The 12,959-nt window shown below is 32.5% G+C and overlaps 1 protein-coding gene across 2 annotated transcripts; it reads right to left on the bottom strand.

The window, feature by feature from the left end:
- Nucleotides 1-728: 728 nt before the first annotated feature.
- LOC118277377 (longitudinals lacking protein-like) lies at nt 729-12,118 on the bottom strand. 2 transcript variants are annotated; one of them, XM_035596142.2, is made up of 5 exons: nt 11,908-12,118; nt 11,616-11,728; nt 10,712-10,798; nt 8,012-8,158; nt 729-6,822 (listed from the first exon to the last, which is right to left on the bottom strand). In XM_035596142.2, exons 2-5 carry the CDS (start codon nt 11,709-11,711, stop codon nt 6,766-6,768), a joined length of 387 nt encoding a protein of 128 aa, XP_035452035.1. In that variant the 5' UTR covers nt 11,712-11,728; nt 11,908-12,118; the 3' UTR covers nt 729-6,765. The 2 variants fall into 2 exon arrangements, with proteins under 2 accessions (XP_035452035.1, XP_035452036.1); XM_035596143.2 differs by lacking the exon at nt 11,908-12,118 and adding an exon at nt 11,839-11,887.
- Nucleotides 12,119-12,959: the final 841 nt, after the last annotated feature.

Below are 12,959 nucleotides of genomic sequence, written 5' to 3'. Positions count from 1 at the left end.
TGTCAGTGGTACTATTTTTAGAGTTCCTGTAATCGAATAAATATTTCGCAATTTTATCATGTATTGTTAATTTGTTACAACCCTGTAAAATTATTGCCTTCAGCTCCTTTTTTTACAATTTTGACAAAACTTTCGGCCTGCCCGTTACTAGATTTCTTGGGTCCATTATTTTCATAATTACATGTTTTTAATTATCGTGGATGCTTACAGTAAATGGGTCGAGTGTTATAACATGCCTTAAAATAAGTAAAATGTGCCCTAACGAGGGAAAAGTGAAATACGTGAATTTCGTAACGGACGGCGATCTGCCTGTCACGTTAAACGATTTGCGCCGGGAAACGACTCGCGACACTAACCTGAGTACTGTAAAGGATACCTTATGTAGGTATGATGTCAGGATCCCATCCTCGTCGCCACTGTTAAGTATTTGCGCGGGAAATCGGGAAATGACATTCGTCAATCAAACTCGCTAGTTTGTTGCACACTGCTTTGATATTTTTAAAATCGAATAGAATGCGCGGGACGCAGCCCGCGCAGTAATGCCAACATAAGGGCGCGCAGTAATACCAAGCGCGCATGCGCGACAGGAGTACCAATATAACAATAGTTTAACTAGGAACTTGACTAGTTCAAGCCATGCTAGAGGCTCATTTTTATGAGCAGCATTCGGCGACACAAGACGCGTGACGTGTTAAAGTAGTTAAACACCACGAAATAAAACACACAAATATTTTAATTAATCTGTATTATCTAAAATTACAAATCTTTCATAATTCAATCATTACACCTAGTTACCACGTGATTATTCAGCACATACTATTTACTTTGTCGTCTAAAAATATCAGATTTACATTTTTACATCAATCTCTAACTATTAACACTGAATTACATATCTGTGGGGCGGGAGGAATTAGAAAAAAGATATAAGGCAGCCATCTTTAAAATGCTTGTCTATAAACTTGAAGGAACTGATTGTCATTAAAATATTTGAAATGATTTTACATGAAGAGGAGAACTAAATGAGAAAATTTGTGCTGAAATCAAGTATAAAAGAACTTAAATGAAAAATTCGACTTAAACTAGCTTTCTAACAGCATGCTTTAGAAATATTGGTGCATACTTTAGTCCGATATAACATTTGAAATAAAATAATTAACGAAAAATGTATATACATAATTATATTCCCTTTTTACTTATTTATTTCATTTAACTGACTGTGTCGTAGTAATTTTATACTATTTCATTTTGAAAAACAAATATTATTAATACCATAAAACGAAGTGAATAGAATTCAAAGGGTGAATAATTACAGGAAAAGAGTGAATAGATGTTACAATATTTTCCCAACTTTTATTCACCCCTTTGAATTCTTTTCACACCGTTTTACTTTGTACATATTTTTGCAGTTATCTAATAAATACTATTTATTTATATTATATATCTTATGATCGATTGGTTTTTGGTTTGTAAAATATATCTATATAGAAGATTATTATTGCTTTACAGAATACATTAAAAACAATATTTCTAAACACGCTGTCAAAGTAAAAATTGCACCTATTTCATTCTAAAATATTGCCAAAAATGGGACCGAAACAGTATTTACAAATCAACACAAGATAAAACAATTAGGATCAATTCATATTAGCACAGTTAAACCGTCAAATGACACAGCAAATTCACCTTTATCAGGATTAAAATAAAGCACATTATTCCTTTAGAGACAAAACGCAAGACGATCGAATTCGCGCGTTTATTTTTATCATAGAAGGAAAATGATCTTTACTTTGCAGTGATAAGGCTGAATTTGCTATGTTAAACATTTCAGATTGACGTTTTGAATTCTGCGCCAATACGAATGGCCGTTTGGACAAAATGGCGTCACCAAAATGTCCATATTTTACATTGTGTCAAGTTGTAAATATCAGTTATATCAATATGTTGATATTTTCACGAAAATATATATCTTTTAAAAGAATGGTGAATCAAATATTTCATTTGAATTGTCAGTACATACGTTTGTAAGATTCAAATCTTAAAATTCATTCATACATTTAAAGTAAGGATTAAATTAAAAGTATAAAAAGCTTGGAAAGTAACTTGGAAATCAGCTAAAAACATATACTATGTTGCGTCGCTTAGACATATTCATATGACAAGTGTATTACATAATTACGTCAAACTATAGTAGACAGAAAAATAAAAATATATAATTTCATTTTGAAACAAAAAAAGTAATTTTAATGTATAAGCTCTGGCAACACTGATTTTAACCTGTCAATCTGTATTCCAAATTCAAATGCGCAATTTGAATTTCGAATTACAATTTAAAATAAATATATTATCCACTCTAACGTCCATGGATAGCACGGTATCCAAAAAAAAGGAGCGTCATACGTCCATGGATACTATAGTATCCAAAGCGACTAGTTCTGTTTAACTCCCTCTAGTTTAAAATACGGTCTTGTTTGGTGAGTTTTGACTGATTATCTATACAGCTGAATAAATTGTTCGACGAAAAAATAAGACATGGCGTTGTAATATGCTTTGACAAACAAAATATAATTTTTTAAAGTTAGTTGACTCGTTTTTGAAGTGTTTTTGTGAGTTCCAACAATTATGTCGTAAATACTACAGTTTTGTTTAATTTATCTTGCAAGTGTTATACATCAAAATAAACTAGAAGATTTGTGCTTTACGATGATGTATAAATATCACAGTTTTAGCTGATAAATCTAGTCTAATTTTAACTTCAAACGATTGTTTCGAAAAAAATGGCCGGTCGTATGGTGTTGGCCACTTTTAGTTTTGTTTATACATATTTTACATACTTTGCATTACAATAGTATATAAAATATCGAAATACATTTCGTAATAAGCAAAATAATACATTTTTCAAAGAGAAATATACTAAATTCATTGAAGATTCCATAATAATGTCAATGTGTTCCTCAGGTTTTTTGATGTGTAAAATTACGAGTAGTGTTTTCTTTCGATTTAATTACAATACTTAGAGTTAACCGAATATAATCATATATACATCAAAAGAAAGGGTAATGAGTCTAGTTTGTTGTAAAAATATTTTATTGATAAAATATGCAATAGTTGTGCCGTATATTCTAAAAAGGTAGAAATAATTCTGTTTTTTTTTTCTGTGTTTCATGTTTAACCCGTTTTATTGTATTTTAAAGATTAACTAAAGATTTAAAAAAATCGTTAAGATTGTAGAGTATTTTTCTATCTTTTTTTTGGTATTCTTTTCTTTATTCTAGGCATTACGGTTCAGTAGCTATATAGGTTTTTTGTTACGACGAACTTGCGAGTCGCGCGCGGTTCGGATGCCGTGCGCGGCTGGACGTTAGAGAGATAAACGGTCGCGCGGGCCGGACGTTAGAGTGGTTATAGACCTCTTATCTGCCTGTATCTATAGTTTGACGTAAAGAAGTTTCTAATAGGTTTTATTTACGGTGTATTTTATACAGAAAACCAACATACATCTAATATATCTAGAAGCATTGTAGTTACACATACATAGAGCACAATTCAGTATGAATATCGACCCGAAATAGCAAAAAAATGTCAATTTTCATGCTCGAAAGGTTTCAGTTTAAGCTGTACTTGATCGGGAGTCGATATTCATACTGTATTGTAATTACTAATCATCTGTAAGGCAACCATTGGTAGTGGATAGTCTAAGACATTGATATGGGAGCGCACTTATTCTTGGTTCGTGATCATCTAACGGGTGCGAGGGGAAATGTGCTCAAGTATGAAAGTTATAAGGTTGAAAATTGTTTGATGTAGTTACGAATCTAATTTTGATATGAGAGAAAATTATTTATTTATTAATAAAAACAACATATATTAACATAGTAGGTCATTATTAAGCAACCTTTTCTCAAAATCTAAGTTTTATGCTTCAAGAAATGTCTAACAATTTTTTCTTTTAAGTTTGCCATCTCTTTCTAACACACTCTTTCTCTTTCAGAGCACATTTCCTCTCCCCGTTGGAGGGTAAGCAAGGGGTGTGTGTTATTAAATACTAAATTACTTTGGTCGTTAGGTAACTTACGGAAAAAAGACGGATTTGTTACCAAGAAGTGATCGGACGCTACCATACCAACGTATGAGTGGAGATACGAACTATTTATAGTACTTCAGCAACTCGCATTCGAAGCAATTACCACCTTATTCTATAAAGGATAAGGTATAATTTAGCTGTTTTTATGTAGCTTCCAAACGCAAATTGCCGAAGCACAAAAAAAGTATTTAATATTACAATGAAACACATTCTGCATAATGAAACACTAGTCAAACGGATTTCTTACATACTTATACATAAACAAATAAAAAAAAAACACCCAAATCAGATGAGATCCTGGACAAACCAGATTCAATGTGATATGAAAAGCGGTGCAAAACTCTTTTGTAAAAAAAAAGTAAAGAGGCTGAATGAGTTTGTTGTCTGAGCCAGTGCTGTCAAATTTTTAAAAAAGGAATTTGGTTTGGCGGGGCAATTTAGAACATTGGTTAACCAACGCCAATGGTTTGGCCAACATTTTTATAAACCTATTTTTATGAGTCAAATGTTTGGGCAAACATTGGCTGTTATTGGCTGACCAATGCTTAAAAACTGTTAAGTATATATTTCTTTATTATAATCTGTATTATATTTATCTAAGTAAATATATATTTTTACTATATTATTTTGTCATTGACAACACTGGTCGAAAGTTAGTGTTGCAATATGGGAATTATTTATCTTTGTTACTATTCAAATTACATTTTTTAGTAAATATTCACTCACATGTTTGTTTTAAATATTTGTAGGCACAAAACCACTAATTTATTAGTTAAGGCACAACTCTAGATGGCAAAAGAAAATAGAATTATATTTGGATATATATTTTTAATAATGGCAAGATTTTTAACGTCGAATGAGTTGATAATAGTCACATTTTAATGTGAAATAAGTGATATTTTTTTTATTTAACCAATTTACAACACAGAAGTCATGTATTTTTCCTACTTAGGTAAACTAATTTAGGTAATTTAGTCAAATTGGAAAGTTTGAAATATTTTGTAATAAATACATTACCAGGCACTTTAACCACTCTAACGTCCATGGATAGCACGGTATCCAAAAAAAAAGGAGCGTCATACGTCCATGGATACTATAGTTTCCAAGGTGACGAGTTCTGTTTAACTCCCTCTAGTTTAAAATACGGTCTTGTTTGGTGAGTTTTGACTGATTATCTATACAGCTGAATAAATTGTTCGACGAAAAAATAAGACATGGCGTTGTAATATGCTTTGACAAACAAAATATAATTTTTTAAAGTTAGTTGACTCGTTTTTGAAGTGTTTTTGTGAGTTCCAACAATTATGTCGTAAATACTACAGTTTTGTTTAATTCATCTTGCAAGTGTTATACATCAAAATAAACTAGAAGATTTGTGCTTTACGATGATGTATAAATATCACAGTTTTAGCTGATAAATCTAGTCTAATTTTAACTTCAAACGATTGTTGTTTCGAAAAAAATGGCCGGTCTGGTGTTGGCCACTTTTAGTTTTGTTTATACATATTTTACATACTTTGCATTACAATAGTATATAAAATATCGAAATACATTTCGTAATAAGCAAAATAATATATTTTTCAAAGAGAAATATACTAAATTCATTGAAGATTCCATAATAATGTCAATGTGTTCCTCAGGTTTTTTGATGTGTAAAATTACGAGTAGTGTTTTCTTTCGATTTAATTACAATACTTAGAGTTAACCGAATATAATCATATATACATCAAAAGAAAGGGTAATGAGTCTAGTTTGTTGTAAAAATATTTTATTGATAAAATATGCAATAGTTGTGCCGTATATTCTAAAAAGGTAGAAATAATTCTGTTTTTTTTCTGTGTTTCATGTTTAACCCGTTTTATTGTATTTTAAAGATTAACTAAAGATTTAAAAAAATCGTTAAGATTGATCAGTATTCTTCAATCTTTTTTTTGGTATTCTTTTCTTTATTCTAGGCATTACGGTTCAGTAGCTATATAGGTTTTTTGTTACGACGAACTTGCGAGTCGCGCGCGGTTCGGATGCCGTGCGCGGCTGGACGTTAGAGAGATAAACGGTCGCGCGGGCCGGACGTTAGAGTGGTTATGTATGAAACTAGAAATACTAGCACTGAGCTTGCAAGACTTTTTCATTGAAAGGAAAATCAACTTTACTCCTTATAGAATAAGATTGCTCCTTATAGGAAAAGAGACAACGCTATACATATGTATCGCCATCTCTTTCACTCATAAGAAGTATGTATAGAAGTTCTATAGTCTTACTTACTCATTGCTATATACAAGGTGTAATAAAAATGTAAGACAATGCAGATGTTAGTTTAAGCCATGACAAAAAACAAAATTCAGTTTTAATTTAATAGTACTTTAAGAAATAAAAAAAATGATCTTCCCACAGAAATTAACGCGACTCTCAACAATCATAAAGTAGTGTGTGAAAATAAACAAAACTTACATTTTTCTACTATAACCCAAAACTACTAAATCAAAACTTTCATACCCAAACTAACACCAGCAAAAGTTAAACATTAAATTCCTATCACACCCTGTACCATTTCCGTCTCTATCAACAAACATGTGAGTGAATAACTAACCTGTGTATGTGTGTGTGAGGTGTGTGAGTAATGTTACATGTGTGTGTAGGTGATACGTAGGTCACTATAGTCTTTGCACTTGCTTGCACTAGGGCTAGCCTTCCCGCTTGATGCTTGGCATCTGTGGTGGGGGTTCGGCTAGGCCTTTCACCTGGAACAAATCATATTAAGTGTTTATTATTATTTTTTTATATATATAGGCAATAGGCTCACCCCCTATTACATGGGATTTATAACACAAATGGTGAAAAGTGGGTGTACATTGTATAGCGGCATTACGGCCGTAATGTGCATGTGCACCTCTGCCTACCCCTTCGGGGATAAAAGGCGTGACGTTGTGTGTGTGTGTATTTCTTTTTTTTAGAACTTGTTTTTCGTCTGGAACTTCTTTCGACTCTGGAAGACAGACTATGGATAGAAAAATATCACAGCAATAGGTGGTTTTTTGTGGTATAAGCCGGTAAACGAGCGGACGAATCACTTGATGGTAAACAATCTTCGCCGCTCATTGACACTTGAAACACCAGAGGCGTTACAAGTGTTCTGCCGCCTTATTTACAGAATAGTGCTTTAGATAACCTCACTTTCAAATTTTTTACTTCAATAAGTAGGAAAAAAAAAGAAAATTAAAATATGTTAGTTTCATAAAGATTGGATCATACCATTAACTAATCTGTTAAGTCTACATTTACTCGCAAAAAGTGAAGTGATCTACTTCACATTACTCCATAAGTTTGTTACAAAAAAATCCCAAGGCCAGGAATGTTTTTATAGTAAAGATGGTAACTACTTAAGTGGTTTAACTAAGGTACTTAGAAAAACCCAAGCAATTGGCTACTTGATACATAGTAAAGACGGATTTACCCATTACTCGGCTTAAAATATAGCTTATAAGTTATTTCGAACAACATTCTTTGAACGATCCATTAATTCCTAGTTAAAGGAGGGAAGCCCACGGTTTTTTTTAAGCTAAAAAATATGTAGAAATATCGAAAATGTAAACAACATATTATCACGCCTTTAATCCCCGAAGGGTATGTAACATCCGCTTTAAATAAGTTGTGTTATAAATCCCGTGTAATTTCAAGTACCTACGATCCATGCTGAGAAATTCCACCAGACACCAGCTTGGGCAAAGGAGTACCAGGAAGTATTCCTTTGCCCAAGCCTGGAAGTAATTCTTTGCTTGGCTGTCCCATACCATCCAATGACTTCTCCCGCCTTGGGCGAGGCGAGATCCGAGTGTCAGACTCTTACAGACTACAAACCACCCCATTCCTACTCCTGCTTTTCGAGCCGGAGCCCCGGTACTAGATCAACAAGGCAATAATAAAAGTTACCTTAAGCCGAGCTGCTGTCTTGAGGAAGGCGGGCAGCTGTTCTTGGGAGACGTTGACTTCCCCAGCGTACATGAACTCCAGGATAGCTTGCAGGTGGAGGTACGACACGTCCTTCAGGATTATTATCGGGTGCTTTGATGGATTCTCCTGTAAATATAACAATGACATTGAGTCAAATTTGGATACACATAACTATGTAGAAGAAAGAGTTTATTTTACTGTCTTTAGATCTCACACATACAAAAAAAAACAACTCTTCTGTTTGGCAAGTGTACTTAAAAATTGTATAAAATAAAATCATTTAAACTGGCTCTATCCATCTTGTTCAATATTATTTTTCTTTAGTTTTTGTGTTAAAAAGACTTATTATTTTGTTTATTAAACAAAGTAAATAATATAAATTCTTTAACCTCCCAGATTAAAACCGTTTCGAAATACTCTTTCAAGATGAAAGTTTTGCTCCTAAACCTAAAACATATACATAACCATCCACGCCTATCTCCCATGGGGATAGACAGAGGCAGACACAACGGAACGCCAATTGCTACGAATACTAAATAATTAAAACCTAAAATTTCCATTCACACATAGATTTAGGCATACACAGATAAAGTTACACACAAACACAGGTAGCGTAGTATCGCCTTACATTCAGCTAGTATCGAGTTCCCAGCTAATTCACTAAAACATCCTGCCTATGTCTAAATGTCTATTACTGTCTATGTTTACCCTTCGTATCCGTACGTGTTAATTACCAATCGTATTTATTAAATACCTACATTAGTCAAATTATCATCGTTACTTGTGTATTGTTATATAGAGTAGGCTTGTAATGACTCAATTTGGTGTATCATGTTTATGTAGGTAGTAAGTAGTTACATATTTTGATATTGATTTAAACATAATATATTTTCCGACTATCACTATATTTCGCCGTTTGTATGTCTGTGTGGTAAGATCTTTAAAATTAAGTGACAGATTTTGTTGGGGGTTTTTGTAAAAGATAGAGTAATTCAAGAGGAAGGTTTGTATGTATAATAGCTCCGTATTTAAAGCAAAAGCCCCGGGGAAAAGCTAGTTTTTAAATATTTTGTAGGCAATATGGTGTTATAGTGCGCTGTTATAGAACTACTTGACCGCTCCTTAGTTGGCGAACAGGAGTGAGGGGGCTATGTATGTACAAAAAACTTTTGGATTTATTTCCTAAATTGAGTCATAATATCTAGGCAAGTATTTACAAATAAAAACTAAAGTAAAATTAACCAAATAGACACATCTATTCTGGAGCACGGATCAATGAATGACATACATTCAGCAATTGATTTTTATTTAAGTATACTGTAAATAAATGATTGCACCAGTCGGTATTGATCGTAAGTACAAATTGGTAAGGTCACTACTAAATATTGGTTAAATCGAGTATTATTACGTCTATTTGTTTGATGGTAACTTGCTTTATATTGGACAGTCTTCAGTTACACACCTTAACGTTTATTTCATAAGAAGTTCAGAGTCATTTAATTGTTACTTAAGCCAGTACTTAGCAATTGTTATCAGAACAAAATTGTTACTAAGTTATAGTTTGAGTAACTGGCCGTTAGCGTTAGTTTAGATGCTATACAAAATGTTTATGCAAAATGGTCTTATTGACCATCTATGGACAGTTTGCAATTAAGACCATTAATTTCCATATGATGTCCATAGATTCTGCTACCAAAGATAAAATATTGCCATGCTTATGTCAAAATGTTTATTATCTTTAGGAGCCAAATGTACCTAAAGTCACGTTATTGAGACTGGCAATAAGATTAATAATAACGGAACAAAAGTGATTATACAACTTCCCTAGCATTTCTTAGCAAAACAAATGGCTATGATGAATTTGTACTATGTAATATTGTTGTTTTTAGTGTAAATAATTCCAAGAATAATCTCCATTGTGTGTTAAAGGTCATTGCTGATACAGAGAGGAACAATTAATAAGATATAATGCCTGGGATTGCAGTATCACTGAAAGTTATGGAATGCTAATGATGTAAGATGATAAATCTTACTTTTTTTTAGTATGTAGCAGTCCTTATCCTATATACCTATCATTTTATTGTTTTATCTACACTATAAATATACAAGAAACTAGCGGACCCGACAGACGTTGTCCTGTCTACACGTCTGATTAATTAAAAAAAACATTGTCCAGCGAAAAAAAAAAAGTGAATCTAAACCATTCTCAGATCCCCTTGAACACACACAAAAATTTTCATCAAAATTGGTCCAGTGGTTTAAGAGAAGTTCAGTGACATACACACTTACAGAAGAATTATATATATAAAGATATTTATTGTTTTTCAGCTTACTCAAGTAATTATTTGATGAGGAACAACACACACGCATTTATAATAATGAGTGTGATTATCACTATATTCATAAAAGACTAGGATCAGTATCATTGGTACAAGTTTTATTCACATTTAAAGTAAATGAGAGGAGAGCATGTTTGGGGCTCTGATTGGCCTGCTCAAATAAACCAACCAATAACAGCGCCAAATGTCCTCTCATTTTGATTACTTTAAACATAAAGCAAACTCGTACTGTACTGGAAAAGTACTGGAGAATAACAATGTACCTATATTCCAATGAACAAATGCACAGAGGGAAAGAGTAGTTTTATAATAAATAGTGATACCAATACCATTAGCTCACCTCTAATAAGCTTTTGAAGTAGGGACTACATGCAGACAGAACCATTTTATGTGCCTTACATGTCTGGCCCTCACACGCTAACGTCACCTGGAAGAAAATAAAGATATTTTTAATAAAAGTTTTGATGATAAGAAACGAAATATTGTATTAGTTATGCTATGATTATGTAAGAGCTAAGCTGTGAAACTATGTGATCGTTACGACTACTATGCTATAATACTAAGCTATGTAGTTGTGCACCTAGAATATGTAATGAATATAATATTAGGGAAACTATCCATAGAATACATCATTTCATTTCAAAACATAACTTAGCTGTCCGTTTCCACCAGTGTTAAGCTCTGTGTACCAATGAATTTGATTGGTGGAAGCCAAACGTGTCCACAGCAACATAGCATAACACATATCTGGTGGAAAGGCATGTTAAGAGAGATGGTCTCATATAGCGGCATTGGATATGGTAATGGTTTCCATTAAATAAAACGTATGGGGGTAACTTCAATGGTTTTATTTAAATTAAGATCTGAGGGTAAGCAATATTGAAGGATTTTGCTAATTAATAGATGAATATAATAGGTATATTTTCTCCACAGCGTTTTAAAGAGTTCAAATGGTCAAAGCCAATAAGATTCACTTTATTCTAATGAGTATATATTATAAAAATGCACTGTACATCCTTTTTAGTTCATATTTTTAGTTAAGCAGTTGATTATGTACTTTAAATCTTTAGAGCATTGCAGTTTCTTTATTTTAATGCTCAGAAACTTAATTCAATGTTATAATACAACACAGTTGGACCATGGCATGTGAGAATTTTCAATGAACAGGAATCTTAACTGTTTAAAAGTTTAAGGTTATAATAGTTTGTTTGTACACAAATACACCAAAATATTATCATACTCACGTCTGTAAAGCTTTTCTCATCTCTCAAATGCCTAAAAGATGTCACCATATTAGTCTGGAAGTCGTTCCATTTCAGGAAAAATTGTTGATCACCCATTTTGAAGTTTAATTACACTGCAAAAACACAATTTAACTATTGAATTACACCTAATATGTTACACTTTTCACCGATTCTAGTAAGAATTGAGTTATTAGAAGTATTCTGAATATGTTTTTTGACAAACCTTCACAATTTAATAGTGCACTTTATATCGTTTACCTACGTCACTAGTTGCAATAGAAATGATGCTTACCTACGATCACTTGGTTACAATTTATTATTCTAAAATTTGGACCCTGTACACCAACTTAGATTTGTTGTACAAGGGCACCGCGTATTATTTCGAAAGTATCACAAATAGTTAAGCAATTGAATCTCAAAATAAAGACGCTGTCTCGCATAAATTAGTGACTTCTTTCTATTTCTTCAAAATTCCTTCATTCACCTATTTAGGGTTGCCATATGCGTTTTAGTGTTTTGCTTGTTTTAGAACTAAATTTTCTATGCCACCACGCTGTCACATTTTTTAATGTACTATTTTAATAGTTTTAGTTGATATTGTTTGGAGTAAATTAGTTTTGTTTACTTATCTTGTTTGCTCTTTGGTTAAAAACAATATTGTAGCTAATCGCACAAGATTATCATAATGTAATTATTGTCATTGTGAATAGAATACAACTTTTAGCTGCCTATCTAATCAACTTTATGCTATAATTATAACTGAATTTACAAAATCAGGTGGTGATCATAATTTTACCTATCTACTTTTTGCTTCTAGTTTTAATAAGACAATTATAAGTTCAAGCGTGTGAGAGCCATGCTTACGTATGAATATGCGCCGGCTCGACCGGAGTGATACCACGGCCTCATAGAAAACCAGCGTGTTGCAAAACGCTAGTGTTGTTTTACATTAGCGTTGCGTTGCGTCGGCTTACTGGCGGCCTAATTACCACCATCCCCAATCTAATTTCCCAATCCTCAAATTCTAAACTTATAAACCGGCAACGCACTTAGAGGTTCTATGGTTTGTTATTATAGTAAATTAAAATTTTATTTTACAGTACCGGCAGTACCCTTAAAATTGTAGTTTTCCTAAACAACCCTTTTCCCTACAAAATATCGATTTTAGATGAATAATTAATAAATTACCCTCAATGTGGGTAAAGGTTACCTATGGTATTCCTAATCATTCATTGGCCATCGTTCATTCTAAAATTTTAAGATGCGTTCATTCAAATTATGTTACGTTCATTACTTTAAAATTATTGCTTTTTATTGCTTATTATTCTATGTTACTTATTTATT

This window comes from Spodoptera frugiperda, chromosome 10 (assembly GCF_023101765.2).
Source record: "Spodoptera frugiperda isolate SF20-4 chromosome 10, AGI-APGP_CSIRO_Sfru_2.0, whole genome shotgun sequence".
Classification (NCBI taxonomy): Eukaryota; Metazoa; Arthropoda; class Insecta; order Lepidoptera; family Noctuidae; genus Spodoptera; species Spodoptera frugiperda.
The sequence above is the reverse complement of the archived record's forward strand: the minus strand, read 5'-3'. Positions and strand labels throughout refer to the sequence as shown.

Coding starts and splice junctions, on each gene's coding strand:
- LOC118277377 (XM_035596142.2), bottom strand. CDS start 11,711: ATGGGTGATCAACAATTTTTCCTGAAATGGAACGACTTCCAGACTAAT. Junction 10,799..11,615: donor ATGAGAAAAGCTTTACAGAC/GTGAGTATGATA, acceptor ATTTTCTTCCAG/GTGACGTTAGCGTGTGAGGG. Junction 6,823..8,011: donor AGACAGCAGCTCGGCTTAAG/GTAACTTTTATT, acceptor GATTTGTTCCAG/GTGAAAGGCCTAGCCGAACC.